The sequence below is a fragment of the Heterocephalus glaber genome, unplaced genomic scaffold (genome assembly GCF_053883595.1).
Source record: "Heterocephalus glaber isolate CG9 unplaced genomic scaffold, H.glaber_assembly_v1.0 deba00001572, whole genome shotgun sequence".
Lineage (NCBI taxonomy): Eukaryota > Metazoa > Chordata > Mammalia > Rodentia > Bathyergidae > Heterocephalus > Heterocephalus glaber.
Genome location: NW_028258357.1, coordinates 12,495,611 through 12,510,394, shown reverse-complemented (window position 1 = coordinate 12,510,394; position 14,784 = coordinate 12,495,611). Strand labels below are relative to the sequence as shown.

The 14,784-nt window shown below is 43.6% G+C and overlaps 1 protein-coding gene across 4 annotated transcripts in view; it reads right to left on the bottom strand.

The window, feature by feature from the left end:
- Positions 1 to 1,291: 1,291 nt before the first annotated feature.
- Positions 1,292 to 14,784, bottom strand: part of Cradd (CARD and death domain containing adaptor protein) — a 246,968-nt gene continuing 233,475 nt past the window's right edge. For all 4 annotated transcript variants that reach the window (XM_087192807.1, XM_004844958.4, XM_021258467.2 and 1 more), the window contains one exon: positions 1,292 to 2,196. In XM_087192807.1, coding sequence (XP_087048933.1) covers positions 1,895 to 2,196 — 302 coding nt within the window. In that variant the 3' untranslated portion in view covers positions 1,292 to 1,894. The remainder of the gene's footprint in view (positions 2,197 to 14,784) is intronic.

The window sequence follows — 14,784 nt, the reverse complement described above, 5'->3', positions numbered from 1 at the left end:
AGGAACATTACAACATCCTTTGCTGTGTGGCGTTAATTGAGATATCCTGGGCCAGTGTCTAAGGACCCTGAGATCTGCCTATATATAGGAGACAGACTTTGAAGGCTGTGTAGAGGACCCTGAATGTTCATTGACCAACCTGAATTACAATCAGTCCTCGCAAACGAATTGAGTTCGTAAGTCAAGAGTCCACTGTAATCACAGAACTTGTTGAGGCTTGGTAATAAATGCATCAATCCCCTACAGCAGTGATGGCAAACCTTTTAGGACTGAGTGCCCAAAGTGCAACCCCAAATCCACTTATTTACTGCAAAGTGCCAACTCTGCAATTAGACCTGAATGCTCGGCTCCTGCAGTGAGGCTAAGGCGACTTGATTTGGGTGCCAACAGCGAGGGCTCTGTGTGCCCACTGTGGCACGCGCGCCATAGGTTTGCCATCGCTGCCCTACAGCCTCCTAATCTTCAGGCACTATTCACTTGGTCTTCGAACTACATGTTCAGCTGTCAGCAAACTGACAGCTACCCCTGCCGAGAGCTCTGGATGCTCCCTTGGCAGACATCATTGCTTTAGTCATCAGGAAGATCTTGGAGGTGGGTACTATCATTTCCCTATTCTACCAGTGAGGAAACTGAGGCCCAGAGAGGGCAAGTAACGTGCCCAAGGCGATGCAGCTTGTGGGTGGGGGACAGGACTGAAGCTCCTTGGACAAGCCTGAAACGAGGGAGGAGAAGCCACACAGAGCAGCTGGGCAGGGTGTGCAGGGCCAGTGTGCAAAGGCACAGTTTTTGCTCATTCAACAGACAGACCACTCAGTCTCCTGCCCTCCTTTCCCGGGAATGCGGGATAGTCCACGTGAGACCACACTTAGGAAAAGGCCAGGAAATGAACGGGAAAGCACCTTAGAGACACCACGTGCTATTAAAGAAAGGGCAGGTGTAGCCACCTCACTCCTCAGGAATGCTCCACTTCAGTACTGTGGCGTCCAGGGAGAGGTGTGCACCCTGTTTTTTGCCCCAATGTAATGCTTTCGATAAACAGCACAGGATCACAGTCCTGGGTATGCATGCTGGTACTTGGCCTGATCTTTGCCAGGAGCTTTTGGGTCTTATGATTAACACAAACATCCTACCTGAGCTATCTACCTTAACTGGGGTAAGTAACCACCTCCCTGTTACTATCAATTCTGTTCCAAAGAAATGACTGCTGTCATTTTACACCCTTAATCTATGCAATTCAAGAATGAGGGGAAAAAACCCACAACTCTTTCTCATGAAAAGTGCACATTATAAATAGTAGTTCACTTTTTATTATCATCATCATTATGAACAGCAAAGTCCACAGTTCAGTTTCCAGGCAACATAAAAATGGATGTTTTATGTACAGGACACCTGCATGCAACGGGATAACATGGTACTTTTTTTTGAATGACTACGACTTCCTTGTCTATTAAAAGGTAACCACACAGTTTAAAGCTGCACAATTACAATGCAATCTTCAAGCAATTAAAAATCATGGGCTGTTGAAACAATGTGGAGATCTACTGAGTTATACGGTATTTATTTTTATTTTTGGTTCTTGGTAGTGAACTCAAGGCCCTTGCACTGAGTTAGATCCCTGGTCCTTTAAAAACTTTTTAAAATTTTGAGACAGGGTCTTGCTAAGTCATTAAATTGTCCAAGCTGGCTGAAACTTTCGATCCTCCAGCTTCAGCCTCCCAGAGTGCTGGGGTTACAGGCATGGACCATCACACCTGGCTAACCTGGTCTTAAGTAATGTCAAGTAGAAACCTTGTTTTCTCTTACCATCTAGGGGTCACTGAAAAGAAAGGGCCAAAACAAACCTCCTGCTCTGGGGCCAGTCCGAGGCTGGAGGGGACCCATCCAGGGACATAGTTCACTCCAGCATGTGCTGCAGCAGCCCAGGGTCCGCCTCCGCCGCCTGCAGGCCCCTGTGCAGGCTCAGGAAGGTGGCCTGCTTCCCGTAGCGCTGCCGCCAGTGCACCAAGGCCTCCACCACCTGCGACTGCACGTTGTGGGGGTGGTTGGCCTTACAGCGGTAGACGTCTGTGTGTGACAGCCCCAGCGACAGCACCACGTGCTCCCACTCGGAGCCCAGCTTCTGCGCCAGCTGGCTGATCTGCCGGTCTGACGGGGAGCTGTTGAGGACGTGCGAGGGGATCCCAGGCACCGGGTCACCTAGGGGGAGAAGAGGCATAGGTGAATGGAGCCAGCAGGCACACCGGTGAGGACCAGGCAGAGAGGACGGTGGGGAGGGAGGTGGCGACGCTTCTGCTCCTGTGGTGTGGGGCTGGGCCTGGCCTGCCCGGAGCTACTCAGTACAACCAGGCTTCCGGGCTTACTGCCCTTTATCTCCCCGGCCCCTGTCACCTAGGTTTTATTTTGCTCTTTAATTTATTTAGATTTGGGGTTTCTCACGTAAGAAAAGCCATGCTGTATTTAAGCTTGCGTGTCTGACTTATAGCAAATAGGGACACAGACCTTTAGCAAAAGGGAAGAGGACCGAGGGACAGAGGGAGGGGAGGCAGGGAGCAGAAGGGGATGAGGAAGAGTTGGGAAGTGTTGTGTACATGAACCGACTCCCCAGGAAGGGTGTAATCATTACGTACTGCAAACATGCACTCATACAAATAAAAAAGCACCCTTAGTATCTATGAAAAGGTTTACTACAGAAAATCTGAAAACAAGAAAACCAAAGTAACTAGAAATCCGACCAGAGAAACCCGCTGATCCTCATTTGGCCCATCTCTCTTCTACGTAAAGCATGCTGAGGCTTGCCCCATGCTAACTGCTCGGCGACTGGTTCCCCCCACTGTCTTCACCAGCAGCAGGGCCAGGTGTGGGAGAGGGGCTGGCTTCGGGCTCACTTCTGGTGCTGCTGCCCCTGCAAGCAGGGCTGGCCGAGGGAAAGGCTAAACCAGCAGCTCCCCTGTCCCCAGGGTGACGTAGGGACCATGACCAAGACAGGTGCAGGTGCCAACGGAGGCTGGAGCCTAGAGGCCGCTGCAAAAAATAAACCATAGAGGCCTTGAGGTGGCGGGAAGGGAGGGCCCAGGGAGCAGGGAGGGCCCAGGGAGCAGGGCGGGCCGGGTAGAGCTAAGCACCCTGGCTGAGCCTGCCAGATGGAGGAGGACGAGAGGCTGAATGTGCACTTCCTAAACCAGACCCTGGTCTTCCTGACGCCAATCTGCTAAACCTGTGACCGCGAGGAGCTGTGCCCAGTGTAACCATGAGCAGCAGCATCAGCTATACAGACGGGGACCTGGCCTACTGTGGGCCAGGGGAGCTCTGATGAGGAAGAAGGCTTCAGGCTAAGCCCTGACTAAGAGGAGAAGCAGTGGGGTGAAAGGCGAGGAAAGGGAGTGATGTGTTCCACCTGCATGTGCAAAGGCCCGGGGGCAGGAGAACAAGCCACAGCCGGAGTTCACAGAGTCTGGGAGGGCCCTCCAGGGCCCCAAGGTGATGGCGCTGTTTCCAAGTTAGGCACAGCATCACAGGATGTCAGCGGCTGTTTTAATTTAGGATCCAAGCAGAAGACCAAGGCCATCCTATTAGGAGACTTGGTGTTTTCTGCGCTCTCTGCCCCTGCCCTGCCCTTGGCCTCTAGGCAGTCAGCCGCCAGTACCTTAAGAACAAGTTGGCAAAATACTGTTCAGAACTTTCTCTAGTGTTTATCAACACTGCAGTTGCAAAACTTTGTATATTTTTATTAACACAGACTAACACATACATATCAGCGGGGTTCTGTGTGATGATACAGAGCTCACTAACCAAGTTCAAGTACCCTTTCCATACCCCTCCCCACACTGTGATCCCCACCCTCTGGAAATCACAATTCAACTTTTAGGTCAACTACTTTTTAGCTTCCACCTATGAGAGAACTTGTGTTACTTATCTTTCTGGAATCTTCTGGGCTTATGTAGTTAACATAATGTCCCCTAATTCCACCCAGTCTACTGAAAATGGCTGGATTCATTCTTCTTTATGGCTGAGTAGTACTCCAGTGTTTCTATTCACCATATTCCCTCTACGCATTTGTGAGCTGCTGCCACCTAGGCTGACTCCATATCTTTGCTATTGTCAAAAACGCAATTTAAAAAAAAAGAACTAAGAATCCATTAGAATAATGATGATACTGCTAATCAATATTTTACAATAACAGTAACGCTTTTTTGGTTTTTATAAAATATGACTCTGTTAAAACATTCAAAGGACAAAAAAACTGCAAAGAAAAAAGCACATCATTTAAGAGCCCACCATCGGGTTCAGAGTTGGTGAACAATATTTTGGGCATCTCTTTATGCACATATACTGCTCAAAATAAAGGCAGATATAAATGATCTCATTTAAAATGATAATATGAGAGCTCTTCTCTAATAAAAACTATTTAAAGCTGTTTACATTTAACAAGAAAAAGCAGAAGTAAATGGAATACTGTTCTGACTGGCAGTTAAATACTTAAAAACACATGTACATGATTTAACACAGAAAAACTGTGAAAACCTAGGGGTTAACTAACCATTTTCACATACTGTAAATGCTCTATAATAACACTTTATATGCCTCTCCTTTCCCTTTTCTTCACACCTCTTGATTTTTCTCACTTACATCACTTTTGTCAGCTGCCTAATACTTATGATTCTGTAACAATTATCCACATCCTGCTCCCCACTCCCAAGCTGTTGGGGACCACATTATAATGGCTGACTGCTCACCAGTGGTTTTGCTGTTATTAGTGGTTCTAAACCATAGCTTTTCTACTCCTGGGTCTGGTGCTTTGATTTGTGTCAACTGGTCCATTTCATCACAGAGTGGTCTTTTTCAAGAAATGGTCATGGTCATGCTATTCTCTGAGTTCTTTCAGGTCAAGACTGTTATTGACTTCACTGGAGTAATACCTTCACATTTAGGAAAACAGTTGTATATTTTTAAATACCATGCTTTTGAATTCTGAGTATAACTCACTATTACTTAAATGATTCTAGTCCCCTCCAAGTGTGTAGACTTTATGTTTTCTGGTAGGGAATGCTGGTGTGGCGAATTCTGATGCCAACTCAGTTATCCAACATTTTGTGCTCTTTGCCTTTTCTGTCTGGGCTCACAGTACTGAGGCTTTAGACCAGGGTATCTTTGCCCTTCGCAATGTATTTTTGCAGGGATGTGGCCTGATCTTCGACTAGAGTCAGTTCTTAATTCCTTTTAGAAAACTCTTCCTGTCTCCCGTCTTTGCATTCTTTTCTGCTCCATGTGTTGGAGGGGTTTGCCTTTCCTCCATGGCTCTCATTTCTCTCTCCTTATTTTAATCCTCTTCCTCTGACTGTCTTCTGCTTCCCCTCATGCCGGTCATGGGACTTTCAGCTACATCTATTCAGCTTTGTTTTCTGGTTCTAGGCTGGTATTGTATTTTTTTTAAGGCCTCAGAATAAAATTTTTAATTATTAATATATATTCTCAGTTATAGTTACTAACAGAGGCATCATAAATACTGAATTATTATAAATATATTATAAATATTCAGTTACATAAATTAACATGAAGAATTTCTCTTTTACAGTAGCTTATAATAGATTATTATAATTTTATCTTATTTTTATTTTTAAATTCATTAAGTTTATTGGTACATTTTAGGTATACAATATGATGACATTCATCATTGGGAATTTGTACCTTTACATGATGTATTTTGGTTCTTATTTTTTCCCCATTCTCCTGCCCTCCCTTCAACCCATCCATCTCTTCCTATTTACAAAGGCTTTGTTTCCATTTTTTCCTTCTCTCATATTTATTCCTTTCCCTTCTTCCTATTTCATATTATCTATTATACATTTTGATCCTCATTTACTCAAACTCATTTTCAGTTTCTCACATCTGAGAAATTATTCAGACACATTGTGTCCTATTTATTTCACTTAAGAGTATGGCCTCAATGCACATCCATTTAGCTATAAATGTCTCTGGTTTCTCATTCTTTATGGCTGAGTGGCACTCCATTTTATAAAAAAAACCCTACATCTTTAGTCACCAGTTGATGGACATTTGGGCTGTTTCCGAGTTTTAGCTATAACAAACTGTGCCACTATAAACATGGGTATGCATATACCGTTCTTATTCTCAATTTCTTTTCTTGGTGCTTCCTTTTAAAAATTCCATTCCACTCCAAGCCCATGAAATGGTTACCATTAAAAACACAGAAAGGAACAAGTGTTGATGAGAATGTGGAGAAGTCTGAACTTATGGTACTCTCGGTGGGAGTGTAAAATGGTACCATTGCCAGCTGTGAAAAACAATATGTGAGTTCCTCAAAAAAAGAAAAAAAGAACTAGTATACATCCAGCAATCCACTTCTGCATATAGAATTAAAAGGAGGGATTTGAAGAAGTATTTGTATACCTATTTTTATAGGAGCATTATTCACAACATCCTAGAAGTAGAAGCAACCTAAGTGTCCACTAACATGAATGAGTAAACAAAATATGGTAAACACCTACAGTAGAATGTTATTCAGCCTTAAAAGGGGAGGAAATCCTAACACATCCTACTACATGGGTCACCTTTAAGGACATCAGGTTAAATGAAATAAGCCAATTGCACAAGGACAAATACTGTGTGATTCCACTCGTGTGAGGTCTATAGAGTAGTCACATTCATGAGGCAGGAAGAAGAATTGTGGTTACCAGGGGCTACAGGAGGGAGGATGAAGGGATAGTGTTTGTTTAACAGGTATAGAGTTTCAGTTTTGCAAGATGGCAAGAGTTTTGGACACTGGCTGCAGAATAACAGGAATATATGTAACACTGCTAAACTGTACATTTAAAAATGGTTAAGCTGTTAAATTTTATATTGTGCATATTTTACCACAATTATAAATAAGAAAATAAATAAGAAGTAACTAGAATCCCATGGTTACTGAACTCTTCTACAGCATAATGTCCTCATGAGGCTGAGCTTTCTGGGCTTTGGCTTTCTTTCCTGCCAGGCCAGCTGTACGTCTCCTGGTGGAAGCTGTGTTCCTCGCTTTCACTCCTCCACCACAGCACTTCCGGGCTGTCACGACACTCACCATCACACTTATGGCATGAGCATCTCTGGCCAGACTTCTGCTTGCTCTCTGACAGGAAGCTGATGGACCTGTGACACTACCCTCCCTTTGTGGGGGACCCGCTATGCTTTTCCCCCTGAGCTACAGGCTGAAGCTGGCTGCGGCTTTCTATGCACTTTGCTGCCTGGAGGACAGGAGAGGCAGGACCCCCTGGGCCTGCTCTTGGTGGGGCTCCCAAGCTGTCTCCTCTTCTAGAGGCCAGGTAAGGGACTCAGGCCTGCCCAGACCCCCTTTGCTCCTACATGCCCCTTCCCGTAACTCAGCCCAGAGACCAGGAGACGGCCTGCCCTGGGCACCCTCCTGCCTCTGCTGAGGGCCTTCTTGACATTGGAGGCTACCTACCCACCTCCTCAGCTGCACTCTTTCTACACTGACCTGTCTGAGGATTTCTTCTCCTCATCTTCTTTTCCCAGAACTCTTTCTGATGGGTCAGGTAGGGTTTCTTTGCCTGCCTGTCACTTTTCAAGGGGCCTGGCATGAAGCTTTAATTGCTTGTTGGTTTATTTGCTGCTAGTGAGTTTGGGGCAAGGTTTGTTTTGTTTCTGGCTGCGTTCTGGTTCCATTCTCTGAGTCTCAGGGCAGGGAGCATCTGTGTTTCTGCTGCTCACTGTTGCCCTCGCTGTGGATCCTGGCCAACCCTGAACACAACAGATGCTGTGAGCCAACTGTCTGGTGATGCGGACAGGTCATACTCTGATTCCTCTGCATTTTCAGGGTCACATCCCCCTGTGAATAGTGCCACACAACTGGGAGATGGCAGAAGTCTGCAGACATAGACTGGGTCAAAGATATCTGGTGCATTCCCAGGACCCTGCCAAGCCAATCAAGCCCATCTAACCAGACGTCTTTACACACATGGCATGCAAGAGCAGCAGTGGGTGCCCTCTGACCTCTACCTGGAAAAGTATCCTCATGAGGCCCTTTAATAAATTTTATTTTATTTTATCCCATCCCCCCCTCAAGCTCCCTCCCCTCCCTATGTACAGAAGCTTTGTTTCCATTTTTTCCTTCTATTTTCACTTTTTTTCTTATCCTTTCCATCCTTTCTCCCTCCCTCCTCCCTTGTTCTCCTTTCCATTTGAACATTTTCTTCCCTCATGAGGCGCCTTTTAGCTCCTGAATTCTGCTGAAACACGAGGTTACTTAAAAATGAGCTCTGAGGCTTTGGTGTCAATTCCTAAGGATATACTGTGCTACACACAACCAGGCACACAATATCACTGAATCACTGCGGCAGCCTGGCCAGTGTTTCTCAGAGCTCTTGCAGTCCAGGAGCCACGGGCAAGATGGCAGCAGGTGAAGGAGCATCCTGCCTTACACCAGTCATGTCCATTTCAGTATGTGACAGACCATCAGCAGCATTTCAATCCACGACCGCAAGGATTCAGATGTAAATAGAAAGCAGATATAAAATGAAAAATTTAAATAAGACAGAAGTCGGTGAAAAATGAAAAGTAAATTTAAAGAAAAATATTAAATTAGCGGTATAAGTAGTGCATAGATATGGCAAAAACTGCACAACTGGAACCCAAGTGATAGCTGGGGACAGCGTTTGTCCAGAGTGCCACTGGCATTCCTGGTGGACAGCATGCTGGGAGGGCCTTTTCCAGTGCCTGGGAAGCCAGGGCTTCTCTGCCCTGCACCCACCAGTTGCTAGCAACACTTCCCACTTCACCACAAGCACATGGGTTCACATACCCTGAGGAAAAGTGCTACTCTCCCTGGCTAAGGGCCACCAGACATCATGGCTTGAGAATGCCCATTCTAGGACTGAAACACCTAAGCAACTCTTTAACCCTTTTATACCAACATGTTCTCCATTATACAGATCCTAAGTCTTTCATGCAATCTTTTAATCCCATTCTCAGTGAAGATAAAACTCCCTCTTTCAAAAGGAACAATGCACACTATCAAACCCACCTATCACAATGAAGCCAAAGATCTACTTCAAAGGATGGGGTAACCGCTCCCACCACTGTCCCCTCCACTTACTCATCATCGCTAGATCCCCGTCTCTGTGCTTGTGACATAAATAAAAAACATAGTTTGACCCCTCCAATTATCTCCTCTTCCTTCACCCATAGTTCTATTCTTACTTCAACACTTAAAAGTCTTCTTTCCAATTCTTTATTGCTTTCAAAGTCAGGTCTAAAAGTTTCACACTTAGCTTATTAATGCCAATATACATATTAAATAAATATCCTGAACATTTGCTCCTCCTGCCACAGCCTCCTACAGTGCTGGAATTAGAGGCATATCCCACCATTTTATAAAAAAAATGGGCTGGGAATGCAGCTCATTGCAAAGGCCTTGGGTACTGGGGGTGGGGGATATACGTATTTCTTTAAAAATTCAGACTGTGAGGAACTTTCTTAACTTGGAAAAAAGACTATGAAAGCCTTCAGTAAGCACTGAGTTACTTAATGGAGAACCTTGAATATATATCCTTCAAGAATGGGGACAAGACAAGGATGCCCTCTGTCCTCACGACTGTGGAATGTATTACTGGAAGTCCTGACCCATGCTAAAAAGAAAGAAGAAACTGAGTACACGCATTTGAAGAGATGAAACTATCACTTATTTCGCACAACACGTAGAGAAAGACCAGGATTAAAGGACGATCCATGAGAATGAGAGGATTGAACAGAATCGCCAGGTACAAGATTAACTTAAAACAAAAACCAACAAAACTGCATTTCAACATTCTACCAATAATCAAATACTGGTATAATAAAAAATAAAATAAGCAATGAGAAGGATCTGGGAATTAAATCGGTAAAGATAACTCAATGAGGAAAATTTTATTAAAATTTAAAACAAAGCAAGAGGTGGATAAAAGGAGAATGATTCATGTGGTAGCTGGGACATTACTATAACATAAATGTCATTCTTGTAATGACAATTAAAATTCTATACTGGCAAAAAGAGGAGTTTCCCCAAACTGGAGAAAACTAGCTAATTACATAGAGAAAAAGAAAACAGGACTTTGATATCACACTGTAAACAATATGGATTACATGGTGACAAAAGTCCAAACATAAAATGTAAAATTATGAAGTTGGGAGAAAACAATATGGAAGTATCTTTATGACCTGCAGTGAGGGGTGATAAATTAATACCCCAAAGATTAACTTTTTTACATCAAAATTAAAGACTTCTGCTTAACGAAGGGGACAAGGATCCAAGCTGACAGAGAAAAATGGCAGAAGATATTTGTTACTGTCTAAAGCCACAAAGGGATACTATCGGGACTATGGGAGTTACTCCTGAAAACCAATGGGGAAGGTGAGAACCTTCACAGGAAAAAGGCACAAGTAAGAATGGGTGATACAAAGAGAGGAATCACAAAGAAAGCGTGTGAAGAGGTGCTGAAACTCAGAAATTTAAGAAACAGAAATGGGGGACTGGAAGTCCCATTTGACCCAGCTACTCTCCTGCTGGGTATCTTCCCCAAAGAATTAAAAGAATCATACCACAGTGATATAGGTGCAGCCATGTTCATAGCAGCACAGTTTGTAATATCTAAAACTTGGAAACAGCCCAAGTACCCATCAACTGGAGACTGAATAAAGAAAATGTGGTGTTTTTTATAAAATGGAGTACTACTGAGCCATCAAAAATGAGAAATTAGAGACATTTATTGCTAAATGTTTGCACATTGAGGCAATACTCTTAAGTGAAAGAAATAGGACACACGTGTAAATACCGAATAGTTTCTCTGGTGTGAGAAACTGAAAGTGTAAATAAGGACTAAAAGGTATAATAGATAATGTGAAATAGGAAGAAAAGAGGCAAAGGGGAAGGGGAAATGGGAGGGATAGGGGAAAGGAAAGAAGGGAATAGAATTAATATGAGAAAATGAAAAAAAGGAAACAAAGTCTTTGTAAACATCGAGGGATGGAGGGGTTGAAGGGAGGGCAGGGGAAGGGGGAAAAAATAATAACGAAGAGATTATGTAAAGGTGCAAATTTCCAATGATGAATGTCATTATATTGTACACCTAAAATGTACCAATAAAAGGATATACGAAAAAAAAAAAGAAAAAGAAACAAATGGAAATAACAATGATAAATCATTTTATGTGCACAGAAGTCTAGACAACGCCAAGTTTTGGCAGGGATGTGATGCTGGAACCTTATTTACTTCAAGTGGGGTTGAAGACTAGGCAGCCATTCTGGACAGGAGTATGGGTGAAATCGAGCATACGCACAATCTTGCTCTTAGTTACAAGTATCATGAAAAATTCTGAGGACAGACCCATAAGGGATATGTATAAGGTTGTCTGTGTGCAAAGATTCGTTACTTGCAGTAAACATACATATAGTTTATAACTCAGCAGTCCTGATTTGAAACATACACAAACACATATTCCATTGTATAAATATAAAATGCTTATTTCTCTCTCGCTTGCTCTCTCTCTCATCCATGAGGGGTCATGAATGGAGTTGTTTATATGAAGTGACACTGTTGGAGGAAGAGGTGGAAGCAACCTAAAAGCGTATTACTTGGGAAAGAGATAAATAGGAAGGTGCACATCTTAACATTGGCAGAGTTAGAAAGGATGGACTAAGTGTGGTGCAGAGTAAAACATGTAAGGAAAACAGTGAGATCTGTAAAAATGCAAATTAGAAATAATATGCAAAAACACCACTTACAAAAACACACACAAAAGAATATACATTTGAAGTTATCTTTGGCAGGGAAGGGAATGGGAATGGAAATGAAAGCATATAAATGAAAAAGATAAGCTTTTCATACATACGTTAATGAGATACAGTATGCCAGAAACTTACAATGAGCATAAAAAAATGACAAAAGAGAGAGGGAAGGCAGGAAGGAAGGGAGTGGGGAGGGAAGGAGGAAGGGAGGAAGGAAGGGAAAGCTGAGAACCATGCAGTAACCCTTTGTTTCATGATGCCCTAGGGCTGCTCAGGTGGGAGTCTATCTGGAGCTGTGGGCTGGAGCTGGGACTGCTCCAAGCTGGGCAAGCTAAACTGAGGGCCACCTCCCAGGACTCAGGTGTTAACCCTGGTCCCTGAGTACAAAGCCTCTACAGAAACATCCTTTGGCTGAGGGACTGGATGCTTGAAGGGGGTAGGGGGAGAAAAAGCACCTTGAAACTAATTAGAAGCCCTTGTTCTGATAGATAATCACAAAGAACAATCTGGGCCTTCCAGAAAGGTGGGGAAATCAACAGGTTTTTCTAAAACTGATTTCCAGGATGATGAAGTGACAGCTAACTTCAAAGAACAAAGCTGTGTTGCAAAATACAAATAAATCCTACTTATTGTCATGGAACACTTGATTTGACTGTCAAGTCTCGGAAGTTCAACAAAACTGTTAGCAATAATTGAGTTCTCACTGAATTAAAGGGGGGTATGTGGGCACCCTCTGGGCTAAGGGCAGGCAGGCCTGGGTGCCGTCTAAATGGGAATCTGCCACTCAATCGCCACATCACCCAGGGTGCAGTCTCTCTTAGACAGTTTTTTCATTTGTAAAAAGGTAAACGAGATGAAGTCCAAGGCCTCCTTTAGATGTAACATGGTATACTGTCTTAGAAGCAATTTTATTATTTTCTACAGCTCTTATGATTTTTGACTTATTAAATGAATGATCAGTATTCATACTCTTTTCTCTACAAGTCTTCTAAGACAGAACATAGCAAGACTTTTTTTTCAGCTTTTTAGTAATGCTTGTTTGTCGGGAACAGGGAAGGAGGACGTTACTAGAACCTCTGCACTGAGTCCTAGTCTCCTGCGAGCCACAGCAACACAAGGCGAATTAACTTATTATACAGGAAAGGCAGAAAAATGAGACTTGGAGAAGAAGCTGAGCTTCGGGCCTGATCAGTGGAAAGACCCGAGCTTCCTGCACCGTTTATTCAGTCTTTATTCAGTCCATCGGGAGAAACATGTAACAAATGAAATGCAGAGAGTTCAGGACCTCACATCGGGATAAACAAGGTGTAACAAAAGCCTGAGGGGGCAGGAAATCCAAGAATGAGGAGGAACTATGCAGATGAAGATTTGCTTCCTCCCAGGATGTCTCCCGCTGGTGTAATCTTGCCCTGGAGCATCACAGCATCACGGGATCATTGAGGTCTCAGTTGTGACCAGAGGCCAAAATGTAATTGTCTCGGAATGCCATAGCTGGGCTGTAGGCAGGAGAACTAGGCTAATGAAATGATTTTTTCCTAAAATTATGTACCATTGCTTCCAACACTTGTTCTTTGTTTCTTCTTTGTAAATGAAAACTTATCCTTCCAAAGGAGGGAGAAACAGTGAAATAAATACATGGGCCAGTAAATCTTTGCTACAGTGCCAGAGACTAGAAATCCTCGTTACAGCTTGCGGAGCCAGTCATCCTCTCATATTCTGTTCAATTGGTTGTTCATCTTGCTCCTTGAATGCACCAGCCACCTTGAACCACAGAGACTTGCAGTAGCTCCTGTCTCTTCCCAGAACATTCTTTCTCTCACTTCCTCCTTCAAATGTGACTTCTCAATGCAGCCACCCTATTCTCTACCTCAACTCCCATTCCACCCTGCGATTTCCCTTGTCCACACATTACCTTCTAACATGTGACATACTGTATAGACATGCTCTGTTTATTAATGCCATCTATCACTCATCCCATACACTCCTCCCTGCCTTCACCTCTGACAGTGTGTGAATTCACCAGCAAGGAGCTTTGTCCATGCTGCTCAGTGATGTGTTCCAGGTAGCCAGAAGGGTCCCATGCACAATGTACTCACCAGAGATTTTTTGGATAAATGACTTAAAAGGAATGATTCATTACAATTACAACATACATGTGTAGCCTTGCTGTCTATTCTATAGTTGTTACCCACTGCTCCTACTTGGAGTTTACTTAGCACCTGAATACGAAAGAAACTGCATAATCTAGAATTAAACAAAGTTTGAAAGAGGGACAACTCTACATAGTAAAATGTTGTCAGGATTAGAGGTAGGAAATTACTCCTCTACTATTGAACTGGATCACGATGAACTCCCCCCTCCTACACATCCATATTTAATTTGAAGAGAGAAAGATCTCAAGATGAGTTCTACATAAATAGGTAGGGTGAGGCCTGATTAGAGTCTCCATCCGCCAATACCTAAAAAAATGAACCAAAGATAATAATAAAGCCTAACAAAAAAAAGGGCAGAATCACCAATTCCTACCTCCATGAAGCTGTATCAGTTATTCAACAAAACTCAAGCGAAAGAGATTCACTCCAATACCAACCATCTCTGGCAGAATGAAAAGACATTTCATGGGCTCAGGAGACAGTGCGGAGCACAGGTATTACAGCGGGGTCCACACATAAATAACTCACTGAGCTCTGCTCCCTGCCTAAGTCTTCTGCCTACACTGCCTATAAGCTGAAGGCAAGTGGGCAGACATTCCCAGTCCTCAAAGGTCCACACATGGGAACCAGAAGAGTGTCAGGGAGATCCACTGAGGAGACTCACTCAACCCAGTGGATGAGAGCACCCAACCTGGACATGGGTGCCCCAATGTGAACAAGATGGAATGGAAGGGCACAGGTGGAGGATCATGCTATGTTAAGCACTGACTGAAAAAGGAGCAGTACGTGGAAGAAAACTAGCCAAAGCCAAATGCCCACAACCACCAAGGTATAAGAGAAAGTCAATACTCAAAAA